Below are 13,723 nucleotides of genomic sequence, written 5' to 3'. Positions count from 1 at the left end.
TCTTGAGTTACTTTAGTTCATGTTCTCTGTTTGCTGCAGTAAATCATTCAGCACATTTTCCAGGGAAGGTTCTAGGTTGACATACTTTCTTAATTCCTGCATATTTGAGAATCTCTTCCAGTTGCCTTTGTACAGAAATAACTTGACAGGGTACATAATTCTTGGTTCAAAATTATTTTCCCTTAAAACTCTGTAGATATTGTTACATTGTGTCCTGTCATTCAGAATTACAAGAGAAGAATCTGAGCTCAGCCTGACTTTTTGAAAGGACAAGTCGACACCAGTTGACGATCCACCAGAGAGAGCCCGTGTATTAGGCAGCACACACACACATATAGGGCTTTAAGGGGAAAGCTGATTGGCTTAAAATACAATCCCTACTTAGCATACCGCATGGGGTTTGGGGGGAGCTGATTGGTGTGTAATTTGCGCCAGCGGGAAGGAGAATACTGAAGAGAAGGGCAACCAGCGCCATGATGGGGTGTGGCCGAGAAGGACTTATGTGATCAGGGTGTGATCCCTTGGGGCATTTGGGTTCTTACATTCCTCCCTTTTTCTTGTTTTAGGAAAGGGGACGTTGAAGTCATTAAGCTACTTCCTGCTGAACTGGGGCGTTGTGGGGGGGGGCAAAGGGTGGAAGGTACATAAATGCCCATTATGAAACCCCAAAGGAGGGTGGAGAAACAAGTAATTTCAAAAGGGGAAAGGTCCATAAACGTTCCTTGAAGCCACAAGTCGAATATGCACCGGTTCCATTGTTCATAGTTGGAGACTGGAGGGAGCAGCCAGGTGTCGGTGGCAACGATGTGTAGGAATGCGTTTCCTCTGTAAGGTGGTGTCTCTTCAGCATCGGCTGAGGCGGTCAGGAGATGAGGCGGGGGGTTCATTGGTACCTAGAAGCTGGTAGTTTCTAAGCAAAAGCTGGTTAAAGGCCTGATTAGAGATTTTTCCCACTTGGGCTTGAAGAAACCTAATGATACAGGGCAAGAAAAGGCAGGTTATGAGGATAATGATTAGAGGTCCCAAAATGGGCCAAATCCAAGTTAGGACAGGGCTTAAGATAAAGGAGGAAAAGTGGTTAGAACTGGATGTGGTTCGTACGCTGGAAGCCAAGTCGGTGAGTTTGATGATGTTTGTTTCAACTAGACCAGATTCATTGATATAATAACAGCATTCTTCCCTAAGGAAGATGCAAGTACCTCCTTTTTCTGCAGTGAGGAGGTCTAGTGCTCTGTGGTTTTGGAGGGTGACCTGAGCTAAAGAGGTGATCTGTCTCTAGAGAGGAAAGAGATTCGGCAGTGGAAGTCAGAGCCCCTTCAAGTTTAGTATTGATGTCTTTGACCGCCCATAAACTGTGCCCTAAGGCTCCTCCCGACAGGCCGGCTCCAACCGCTGATGTCGTTAAGGAAATACCGACCATGATTGGGAGGAAGGCGGCCCTTTTTTGTCTTGAGGGTGGGTGAAGAAGATAGAACAGTTCTGAATTGGAGTACAGAGTGAGTTGAGGGACAATGGTGACAAGAAGGCATGGGACAGTAAGATTAGGCAGGATGGAGGTAGAGAGGGTTCCATTGCACCAGAAGAAAGTGCCTGGTGGGGCGTAGGTGTGGTTATGAATGGTTGTGTTAAGATTACAATAAGACGTGGGAGGGGGGGAGAAGTTAGGGAGGAAGAGCTTCCGATGAGACAGTGACGGGGCAACAGAGTATTGTTGTCTTTGTCGTCGGGCTCCCAGAGAGGGATGCCCGGAAGGTTAGGGTGTTCTGGTGGTGAGGAGGAGGTAGCATTGAGAGGAAGGGAAGCATTTAAGGGGGTGGCTGCCAGGAGCGGTCGCATGAGAGAGGCGCAAAGAAAACAATTTCGGGAGAGAGAGCCGGCGAGGTGTGGTTGAGAAAGATGAGTGTTTCAGAAATGATTTGTTGCCAGGTGTAAATGGGTGACCCTGGGGAACTAGCAGAAAAGGAAGAGGACTTAAAAGAATGGTGTGTTAAGTTCTTCTGCAGTTTGTTACTGGAGTTCTCTGTGGCCGATGGCGGATCCTGAGTGTAAGGCTTCAGCCTAGAAATATGAATCCATGGAGTAACATGATTACCTGACAGGGCAAGTTTAGCAGCGGTCGGAGTGCAAAGGATGACAGGACATGGGCCTTCCCACTTAGGGGTTAGGGGGGTTTTGGGTTCTGGGGAAGTGTAGAATACTAATTGGCCTGGGCTGAGTGAAAGGTTATTTTTGGAAAGTGATGGATCTGGAAGTAGCCAGTCCTGGTGCTTCCATAATTCGGTGCAAAGGTGGGAGAGCAAAGGTAAAGCCATGGCGGGTGGTATGGGTCCTTCAGTTGCTGTGATCCCCGGGGGTAGGAGGGGCCTACCATACATGACTTCAAAAGGGGAAAGATTGGAGGGCCTCTTTGGGAGAGCTCTGGCCTTGAGTAGAGCGAGGGGTAGAAGACGGACCCAATCAAGGTGTAATTCCAGAGATAATTTAGTTAGTATGTCTTTTAAGGTTCTGTTGGTTCTTTCTACCTTTCCAGATGCCTGAGGTCGGTAAGGGCAATGTAGGTGCCAGGGGAGAGAGAGTGACTGGGAGAGTTTTTGTACTATCTGGGCGGTAAATTCAGGTCCATTGTCAGATTGAATGGAAGTAGGCATCCCAAATCGTGGGATGATTTGGGAAAGGAGAGTCTGGGCTACAGTGAAGGCCCTTTTCTTGGATGTTGGGAATGCCTCCACCCATCCTGAAAAGGTATCAACAAACACCAAGAGGTATTTGAGGCGCCGGACAGAAGGCATGTGTGTAAAATCGACTTGCCAGTCGGCTGCGGGTGTGAGACCTCTGGCCTGGTGGGAGGGGTATGGCCCAGGTTTGAGAGGGGTGTTAGGATTGGTACGCTGGCAGATTGTGCATGAGGAGGAGATTTTTTGTAAGGGGGCTTTGTCAGATGGGGTGATTGAGAAGAAGGCCTGTAAAAACTGGGATAAAGCTTGGGGCTAGAGTGAAACAGGTCATGGAGCAAGCGAAAGAGAGAGGACTTATCATCATTAGGTGGTTGGGGCTGAGAGGGTGTCTGTGAACCCTGGGGGCCGTAAGGAAGAATGGGAAGTTGGTTTTGTGTCTGTGGGTGCCGTGCCACAGTGCGTGCTACGAGGTCAGCCTTACAATTCCCGCGAGTGATTAGGGAATCGTCCCTCTGGTGGGATCTGCAATGAATGACTCCTAATTTACAAGGTAAATGGGATGCCTTGATTAATGTGGAGATTAAAGCTGAGTTGGTGATTGTTTTACCCTTGGTGTTAAGCAGACCGCCTTCTTTCCATATGGCGGCATGAGAGAGAAGTATATGAAAGACATATTTGGAGTCAGTGTATAAGTTAAGAGTTCTTCCTTCAGCTAGAACGCAGGCTCTCGTGGCAGCGATAAGTTCAGCCTGCTGGTTGGTAGTACCCCTGGGTAAAGGTTGGGCTTCTATAACCAAATCAAGGGAGACTATGGCATAACCTGCATAATGAGTGTTTCCTTCCTTGAATGAGGATCCATCCGTGAACCATGAGAGATCAGCGTGAGACAGGGGCCCCTCAGTGATGGAAGAGCGGTAAGGTATGAAATTCTGAAGGCTTTCTATGCAGCTGTGCAAAGGTGTGTTGGGGGAATCTGGTATAGGCAGTAGAGTAGTCGGGTTTAGGGGTGGGCAGGTAGTGAAGGATAGGGCAGGATTTTCCAGAAACGAGGATAGGAGGGTTAGAATTCTGGAAGGTGGGAGGGAGTGGAGAGCCTTATAGGTAAGGAGGTCTTTAAGGTGATGTGGTGAGAGAATGGTAAGAGGTGCCCCAAATGTTAATTTGGATGCCTCCTTATGCAGCAACTGCCCCGCTGCTAGGGCTCTTAGACAGGGTGCCCAGCCTTGTACAGTGGGGTCTAACTGTTTTGATAGGTATGCTACAGGGGCAAAGGAGGGGCCATAATTCTGTCCTAGGACGCCTAGAGCTTGTCCCACATTTTCATGAACATAGAGGAAAAAGGGTTTAGTTAGATCAGGGAGATGAAGTGCAGGGGCCGTTAGAAGGGCCTGCCGAAGCTTGAGAAAAGGGCGCTGAGGTGAGGAGAGTAAAGGTTCTTCAGGAGGACCCTTACTCATATTATAGAGAGGTCGGGCTAGCAAAGAGAAATTGGGGATCCATGCTCTGAAATATCCAGCTAGACCCAGGAAAGATAGGATTTCTGTTTTGGTTTTGGGGATGGGCAGGTCAGTAAGAAGCTGTTTCCTGTCCAGGGTGATTTCCTTCTTTCCCGGGGAGAGGAGAAAACCAAGGTAGGTTACAGACGGCAAGGAGATTTGGGCTTTGGCGGGGGACACTCGATATCCCTTATCCGCTAGGAAGTTAAGCAAATGGAAAATGGATTGAGTGCCTTGAAGGCAGCAGGTTAAAAGAGGGGTTTTTTGGGGAAAGATTTGTTTACCTCCTACTCCGACTATAGGAGAGCTGCTGGAGGTGGTGGGGCCTTTATATTCCCTTAAGACCGAAAAGGTGGCTCCAGTGTCCAGGAGGAAAGATATTGGGTGGCCGTCCACAACCATGGATACCCTGGGCTCCTGCTTTGTTATAGAGATGGTCGGGAATGGCCCAAGGCTCCGTCGGTCCTCCTCAGCGAGGCCCACCATAGGTGGTGTCCACGGTTCGGGGGACTGTGGGGCAGTTGGTCCCTCACCCCTTCGGGCGAGGGGGCAATCAGATCCCCAGTGTCCCTTCTTTTTGCATTTTGGACAAGGAGTGGTGGGTGGCCTGGGTGTGGGGCAAGCCTTTGCCCAAAGCCCTTCCTTTCCACATTTAAAGCAGGCTCCAGGTGGAGGCTTAGAAGGTGGAGGCTGTGGGAGGGCGCCCAGGGGGTTTGATAAGCCGGGCCAACATCTGGAAGTTGGCGTGGTCGGCCTTTTGTTTTTGACATTCCTTTTCCTCCTCTCGATTATGAAAGACTTTGAAGGCCACTGACAGGATTTCGGTCTGAGGGGTTGCAGGAACCTGCCCTAATTTTTTAAGTTTAGTTTTAATGTCGGGGTAGGATTGGGCCAGAAAATAAGTCATAAGGACATGCCGGCCATCTTCTGAGTTGGGGTCTAAGTTAGTGTATTGTTGAAAGGCCTGAGTTATTCTATTGAGGAACTCGGAGGGAGTTTCCTCCTTTTTTTGGACAATTTCTTGAATTTTCTGGAAATTGACGACCTTGCTAGCCGATTTTTTGAGGCCAATTATTAAGCAAGAGGCAAAACGCTCTCGAGCCTGGATTCCCTGGGCTGTGTTATAATCCCAATTAGGTTCCTGTTCTGGGACTGCTTGGGGGCCTGGTGGGTGATTCGGATTGGTATGATGGGTGTCAGTGGCATGGGTTTGGGCTGTATCCCAGACCCTGCGGCGTTCCTCGGGAAGGAGGGTATTGGCTAGGAGCATGAAGATGTCATGATGTGTGAGGCTGTAGGCCTGTAGGATCCTTTGGAATTCTTTAATGTAGGTGGTAGGGTCGGTAGGGAAAGAGCCTAGTCTTTTTTCTAATTCTGTAAGGTCAGCTAGGGAAAAGTGAACATGGACCCTAACTACTCCTTCAGCCCCAGCTACCTCACGTAGTGGGGCGATTGTTGAAGGGGCGGGGGGAGGTCCTCGGGAATGGGTGAAAGGGGGGCTTAGTGGGTCAGGAGTAGGGGAGGGTAAAGACGGGGGAGTGGATGGCGCTGGAGGTGCAGAAGGTGACGCGGATGACGGGGGAAGAGGAGCGGACGCTGGAGGCGCTGGGGGAGGAGGAGGTCGGTAGGGTGGGGGTTCATCAGCAGGGTCGAAGGTGGAAGGATCGAGGGGTGACTGTGAAGAAGGTTTACAGGCTAAAAGGACTTGAGAGGGAGCAGAGGGTGGGGTTCTGAGCCAAGAGGCGAAAAGCCTCGATTTAGGGGATCTCCTTCCATTTTTTTAGGCGCTGGCAGTAGGTAAAGAGGTCGCGTAGAATGTTAGGATCTAATGTGCCCTCAGGGGGCCATGTGTTTTGATTATCTAAAGGATAATAAGGCCAATCTTGTGTGCAGAATTTGGTAAGGAGTTTGGGCTTGATATCTGGCCTGAGGGAAAGATTGGTGAGGTTTTTCAGAAGGCATTGAAGTGGAGAGTCCTCTAGGGAGGAGGAGGAAGCGCCCATTCTGGTCTCTTAATGGGAATTTTAGACAGAAATTGGACAGAGAATAGTGATAAGACAGATCCTTCGGCCGGTTGGGAAAAGCGGGATCCTAGAGGGTGTCCCCAGTAGGTCACGTTAGTCCCGGCAGGTTCAGGTACGAACCAGGAGGAGAGAAGGGAGGTGTGGGTCGTCACCCAGACCTTCACTTCTCTAGGGCAAAAGCCCCGTGCCTGAAGGAAACCTAGCGCTAGGAATTTCTGGTCGGGTCCCAGACCCGGGAAGTGGCGAGGGACGGAAATCAGACAGAGATTAGAAGAGAGTGGTGGACAAGAGGGTGAAAGAGAGAAGGAGAGAACAGAATGGGGCTTTTAACCTCCAAAAATGAAGTAAATGTGGGGGAAGAAGATATAACAACCACAATTACTTGAAGTTGATACGACAAGCAAACAGAAAGGACATTGTTGGGGGGGAGGGGGGAGGGAGAAGGGAGGGAGGTTTTGGTGATGGGGAGCAATAATCAACCACAATGTATATCGAGAAAATAAAATTAAAAAAAAAAAAAATGAAGTAAAAGTTTAATTTATGGTGGTCGTGAAGACCGTGGTGGGGTGGATATGGGTGTTAGGGGCTACCGGACGATCTAGACTCCCTGTGGTAGCCTGAAAAGGGCTGGTGCCCTTTAGAAAAGGGGGCTTACCTAATGATGAGCCGGTGGTGAGTGGAAGAAGCTAGCGCCGAAAAGAATGGACGAGGGTGGACCATCAATGGTGAGCGGTGGAAGGGAGGCCGGTCCTGGCGGGACGGAGTTCCCAAGGGGCAACTTGGAAAGTGCTGCCGCTGCGATCCGAAAAGTGTCACCGCTCGAGAGAAGCTCCGTCCCGGGTTTCGGCACCAAATGAAAGGAAGAGTCGACACCAGTTGACGATCCACCGGAGAGAGCCCGTTTATTAGGCACCGCACACACACGTATATGGGGCTTTAAGGGGAAAGCTGATTGGCTTAAAATACAATCCCTACGTAGCATACCGCATGGGGTTTGGGGGGAGCTGATTGGTGTGTAATTCGCGCTGGTGGGAAGGAGAATACGGAAGAGAAGGGCAACCAGCGCCATAATGGGGTGTGGCCGAGAAGGACTTATGTGATCAGGGTGTGATCCCTTGGGGCATTTGGGTTCTTACACTTTTGCCCCTTTATAGGTAACTTGCTTTCTCTGTTCAGATACTTGTAGAATTTTTTCTTTATCCTTGAAATTTAAAAACATCACCAGAATATGTCTAGGTGTTGCTTTCTTTTTGTCAAATTTTAAAGGTATCCTGTGTGCTTTTTTTCATTTGTTGTAGATCTAGTTCACTCTTCAAATCTGGAAAATTTTCTTCAATTAGTTCTTTAATTACTGTTTCAGCTCCATTTGCTTTGTTCTCTGTTTCACATATTTCTATTATGTGTAGATTGTATTTCCTGTACCAGTTCTCTTTTTGTCTTTTTTTCTGGATTTCTTTTCCCCTTTTCTCCACATTCTGTGAGACTTTCTTTTGTTCTGCATTTACTTCAGTACTTCAGTTTTGTGGACAATCCGGCTTGTACCTTCTTTCTATTTGTTCTCTCAGCTCCCTGATACTTCTTCAGCTCTCTGCCCATCCCGTCTCTATCACTGCGGATAGATTGTTAAACCCCTGTATTAAATGATTCTTAAACCTTTCTGTGGTGTCTATAGCTCTGTTTCTGTACTGTATTTGTTTCAAGAGGAGGCACTTTCTCGATTACTTAGTTCTTTTCCTTTCTTCTGAACTGTGATATTTTAACCTTTTCAATAGCTCTTAGCAACAAGGACCAAGGGGCTGTTTGTGAAGTGCTTCAGTTGAATTAAGGTTACTTTTCCAGATAATCATTCAAGCACTGTTTTAAGTGCTTTGCATATATTAACTCCTTCAATACTTACATATTATTATTTTCATTTACAGATGAGGAAACTGAGGCACAGAAGGGCTAAGTGAATTTCCTAAAATCACACATAGTGGAGTGTGATTACTTCCTAGGCAAGTGTTCTGGTCTCTGGAGTCTGGCCCTTACTATGCTGCCTCAAAAAGTTAAATTCCCAACTGCATGACCAGAAATATAAAAGCATATTTATGTCAATTTTTATCATTCTTCTGCGCCATTTTTGAAAGTCAGATCTTAAGTAATTACAAACAGTACTTAGTTTGAGAGGTTGGTTAGATGATTCGTTTTTGAACAGTCTCAGAAATTATAACTCTTGTTTTGCCTTGAAATTTAAAAAATCTTATTGTAAAGATCATGATACTTTTGTTGAAAGTTAAAGAGTTAATTTTGGCCAAAAGTCATAAAGTTCTGACTTGACTTCCCAGTCAGCTCTAAATGACTTTGAGGAGTGGAACCTCCAAAAGCTCTTTTGTACTTCATTATAGTCTCTTTTTTTAAAAGATGACCAGAAAGGGGATCTTGACCCTTGATTTGGTGTTGTCAGCACCATGCTCTCCCCAGTGAGTGAACCGGCCATCTGTATATGGGACTTCATTATAGTCTTAAAGGCTAGGAGGGAAGGAACAAAAAGAATGTGGAGCCCAGGCCTAGGGCCTGCCCACCACTATGCAGAGCTGGTGTTATTTTTGTGGTGTCATAGCCTGGTTCTTTGGAATGCATACATTTAGATGGTTTTTGTTCTGGGATGCATACTGTTTTAGTACAAATTCATATCAGATATTAAATAGTGTTTGATATAAAATAAATAGAATATTCTTCCAGATTTGTTTGAGTTTTTTCTATTTTATGTTTTTGTTTTCATTCCTAAGACCAAAGTGCACTTTCGAGCATATGAAATCATTATATACCTTTAACTTTTATATTTTCAATAAGAATGCAACTAGTTGACTAGATGATATGAGTGCATTGTTTCAAATGAACTCTATTCGTTAGCAGTTTATAGAAGTGTGACTACATCATGAATTATTAGGTATTCAGCATTTTATAATCTAAATAAATCTAAATTTTCCAATTAGTATTATGTTTACTAGAAAATGTATATGTCTTAACAATCTTTCAATAAAACTTAAAAATAGTTTATATCTTTGTATCTGTTTCCCTACTTTTCAGTAAGATTTCTGATGAAGTTGAGTGAATTTAGCAAGTTGATTTTGGGAGGGATAAAGGAGAGATGAGTAGAAAGTTGATTATCTGATTATGTAATATCACAGGAGTCCTATTATTATTCACGGTGTCTTACTTAGACTAAAAACACTGGATAAGTTGGTGTTTTAGGAGATGGTGTTTGGAAATGAGGAAATGGCAGTCGTGAAATGGGTGGTCCATTTGTTTTAAGGTTGCCAACTTTGCAACAATGGAAGATGAAGAAGAGCTGGAAGAGCGTCCTCACAAGGACTGGGATGAGATCATTCCAGAGGAGCAAAGGAAAAAAGTAGAGGAAGAAGAACGTCAGAAGGAGCTAGAAGAAATTTATATGCTGCCTCGAATTCGGAGTTCCACTAAAAAGGTGATCAAGTGAGATGAAAAATATGAAAGTACTTCTTATGCTGTAAGGGCTACAGAAGTGCTGATTATTCAAGAAAGAGGTCTTGTATTGTTGCCCTGCCTTAGGGGTCTCCAGAGCAGAGTTATATTTTAGGAAACCTAGCAGAGGAAAATGGAAAAATGCTCAGAGCTCTGAAGAGCACACCCGTGAGACATTTGATTCGATCTTTGCAAATTGGTTCTTTGTGAAATTGCTGAATGGGATCTGAGTTTGACTGAAGTGTGCATTTTGCTTTTGAGATTAGAACCAATAATCCTAAAAATTCGGTTCTCTGCTCCTGCCTTCAGTTTACAGAGAGTCAGACCTCTTTTATCTTTAAATGTTCATAGCACTTGATATAAATACTTAAGTAAAAGATATAACTATAAACAAGGAACATACATAGGCTTCACAGTTTACAAAGCACCATCACAGGCAATATCTAATTTGATTTTTGCAATACTGAAGAAGGTAGAACAAGTTTTATTACCCATTTTGTTGGAGATAATAGACTCAGATTTGTCCAAGATCATAGTAAATCTGTATTGGGTAATACTAGCTACCATTTATTGCATATTCAGTATGTGCTAGTCATAGTTCTAAGTGCTTTTACACTTATTGATTAATTTAACCCTCATGAAAAACCCGTGTTATAAGTACTATTGTCCCCATTTTACAAATGAAAAAACAAAGGCACAAAGAGGTAAATTTACTTACCCAACCATGTTGCCAGTATGGATCTGGCCATCACATCTTGGGTGCGAGTGGTGATAATCAGTTTTGTATCATGAATATTCATAACCAAAAAAAAAAGTTAACTTGCCCAAGGAAGTAAACATGGATCTGTTTTATATTGGATATTGTAAAAATATCCAAATATTTTTAATCCTGTTTACTTATCATTACCTTACAGTGTCTCTGAAAGTGAATATCCCAAGCAGGTTTTCCTTCATTAAGTGACACCTGCCTCCTTATTTGTTAAAGGAAAATTGCCTGTCTGAAGTTCTAAGTACTAAAGAATTAAGATGGGCTAGTCTTAGTTCTTTTCATCTCTTCAACTTGACACTTGCTACAGTGTGACTTTGCCTCATTCTTTTTCAGGCTCAGACAAACGACAGTGACTCCGACACTGAATCTAAGAGGCAGGCTCAGAGGTCCTCTGCTTCTGAGAGTGAGACAGATGACTCTGATGATGACAAGAAGCCAAAGCGCAGAGGGCGCCCCCGAAGCGTGCGGAAGGACCTTGTGGAGGGATTTACTGATGCAGAGATCCGAAGGTTGGTGGAGGCTCAGCTCTGACTTGAGCTTCTTTGGAAGGTTGTGCTGTAAGCCTTGGGCTGGTTCGATCCCTGACATTTCTGACAGGGTTGGCAGAGACTATGCTACATATAACAAAGACAAGAGAAGCTGAGTTATGCCCCAAATCTTCAGGATGTTTCTTCCTTCTCCAGGGTTTTCTCAGTTGAGATTTCTCTTGTTTGCTGCTCATCTCTTTTTGTTTTTTCCTCCTGTTCTCTGGTTGAGAATGTTTTCATAACATCAGCCCAGCCAGGGGGAAAGAGACAATTGACATACATATATATAGACATATATTTCTGTATATATAAAAGAAATAATAGAAATATAAAAAATAAAATGGTACAGATAAGGCTACTCCTCTCTACCCCCTCCCCCCATTCCAATCCCATCAGTGTTAGTACTGACATCAGTTTGGTAGTGGTTTGGTTTGGTTCATTAGTAGTATGTACAATATGTTGTTCAACAGCTTGCTTTTTTTTCCACTTACAATCAAGTTTAGACATGTTTTTGTGTCAGTACTTATTCCATATTTGTTGGTATCTGGTTCACATCCCAATGCCCTCCAAAAAAGGGGATCTAAAATTATTGCTGCTTCCAAATCATTTTTTCTGTTTTCATGTTATTTTTTAAAAAGCCCAAAGAAAATAGAAGGTATGAACATACGTTAGCTTTATAGTGTAATCCATGTTATAATTATATGAAATAGTCCTTTAAGGACAGTATATTTGAAACCATGAGGTCTTTGCTTCCACCTAAATGCTACACCTATTATTCTTTGCTTAATTTATTATGGAAAAATGTAAATAAATGCAAATATTGGCAGAATAGAATATAACACCCTCCACTCGTACTTATCAACATAACAATTTTGAGTTTGTAGTCAATCTTATATGTATATCATACCCCCTCTTGCTTCCTACTTCCAATATTATTTTGAGAAGAATGTTTTCTGCTGTTGGGTGGAGTTATTCTATAGATGTTTGTTAGGTATATTTGATTTAGTGTTGTTCAAACCTTCTGTTTCCTTATTGATTTTTCTGTCTAGTTGTTCTTTATTGAAAATGGGGTGTTGAAGTCTGTATTATTGTATTTATCTATTTGTCCCATTTTGGGACTCTGTTGTTAGGGGCATATATTTTTATAATTGATAGGTCTTCTTAATGGATTGGCCTTTTGACAATTTTAAAGTGTCCTTTTTTGTCTCTAGTGACAATTTTTGTCTTAAAGTCTATTTTTTAGTCTGATATTAGTATAGCCAATTCAGCTCTCTTTTTGGGTATTTGAAATAAAAAAGATAGATTCTTTTTATATCTTTTTTATTTCAACCTATTTGTGGCCTTGCATCTAACTTGTGTCTCTTGTAGGCAGCATATAAGTGGATCATTTAAAAAAAAAAAAATCTTTTCTGCCAGTCTCTTCCTTTTGATTGGAGTCTTTAACACATTTACATTTAATGCAGTTACTGATAAGGTAGGATTTATATCTGCATTTTGCAATTTGTTTTCTATATGTCATATGTCTTTTTTGTTTATTTTTTTCTCATTACTGCTTTCTTTTGTGTTAAATAGATATATTTTAGTATACCATTTTAATTACTTTGTTTCTTTTACCTTTTTTTTCCTTTTAGTTATTTTCTTAGTGGTTTCCCTGGAGATTCCAAGTAACATCTCAACTTAGAACTATTCAATTTGTACTAATACCAACTTAATTTCAATAGTATTCTCTATTTGGTGATATATTATTCTCATATTTTCTTTTTAATTCTTATGGCCTGGATTTCTTTAGTTCTTGTATATATTTCTAATAGCTAATTAAAGTCTTTGTCTTATAAGTCCAAATTCTGGACTTCCTCAAGAATAGTTTTTATTAACTACTTTTTTTCCCTGTGTACACTTTATACTTGTTGCTTTTTTATGTGTCTATAATTTTTTAGTTGAAAACTGGACATTTTAAGTAATAAAATGTGCCAGCTCTGGAAATCAGATTTCCCCTCTCCAGCCAGAGATGGTTGTGTTTGCTGCTGCTGTTGCTGTTGCAGGTTTAGTGACTTTTCTGGGTTACTTCTCTGAAGTCGCTGCTCCTTTAGCTTAATGGTCAGTTAATGGTTGGACAGAGGTTTCTTTAAATGCTTTGAGCCCATAAGTCTACCAGCCTTTGTTGAAGGATTTGTTGTGTATGTTGGGGCATGTTTCAACGCTCTGGCAGGCAGTTTACAACTCTGCCTTAACCTTCAGTTCCTGCTTGTGCAGATCCTCAAGGTTAGCCAAAATTGAGAGGTTAGGACCTTTTCAGAGACCTTCTAGATTCTCAGGAATATATCAGAGCTTTTCAGAGTGCCCTGTGGACATCATTTCTCCTGATTTTTCCTTTTCAGTTTTTGGTCTACCTCTTATTCACCCTAGTTGGCAATGTTGCCTCAGGCTGCTGTGATGTTAATCCTTTGCATCTAATTGTTTTTGACCAGTGAACTGTGGATGGGGCTGTTTCACACAGAGTGAGTTGTGAGTCAGGTCAAATAAAGACAAGCCTAAGAATGGAGCTTCTCAGATTGCTTTCAGGTCAGATAGCACTGTTCTCTGGGGCTAGGGCTTTTGGGGAGCCCCAGACCTGTTCTTTTCCTTCCAGTGGCTGTTAAATGCTGTTGGTTGGTACAGCTACTGTAGTTCTGAACGTGTTGGTTTTCAAGGCTGTCGTGGAGATGGGGAGAAGGGCATGGGAGTAGAGCAAGTTAAAATGCCAGAAAGC

The 13,723-nt window shown here is 43.3% G+C and overlaps 1 protein-coding gene across 1 annotated transcript in view; it reads left to right on the top strand.

Moving 5' to 3' along the window:
• Positions 1–13,723, top strand: part of CHD2 (chromodomain helicase DNA binding protein 2) — a 121,765-nt gene that overhangs the window by 75,972 nt on the left and 32,070 nt on the right. Inside the window, exons 25-26 of the mRNA XM_063089056.1 lie at positions 9,491–9,661; positions 10,781–10,956. Coding sequence (XP_062945126.1) covers positions 9,491–9,661; positions 10,781–10,956 — 347 coding nt within the window. The remainder of the gene's footprint in view (positions 1–9,490; positions 9,662–10,780; positions 10,957–13,723) is intronic.

The sequence above is a fragment of the Cynocephalus volans genome, chromosome 3 (genome assembly GCF_027409185.1).
Source record: "Cynocephalus volans isolate mCynVol1 chromosome 3, mCynVol1.pri, whole genome shotgun sequence".
NCBI lineage: Eukaryota > Metazoa > Chordata > Mammalia > Dermoptera > Cynocephalidae > Cynocephalus > Cynocephalus volans.
The sequence above is the reverse complement of the archived record's forward strand: the minus strand, read 5'-3'. Positions and strand labels throughout refer to the sequence as shown.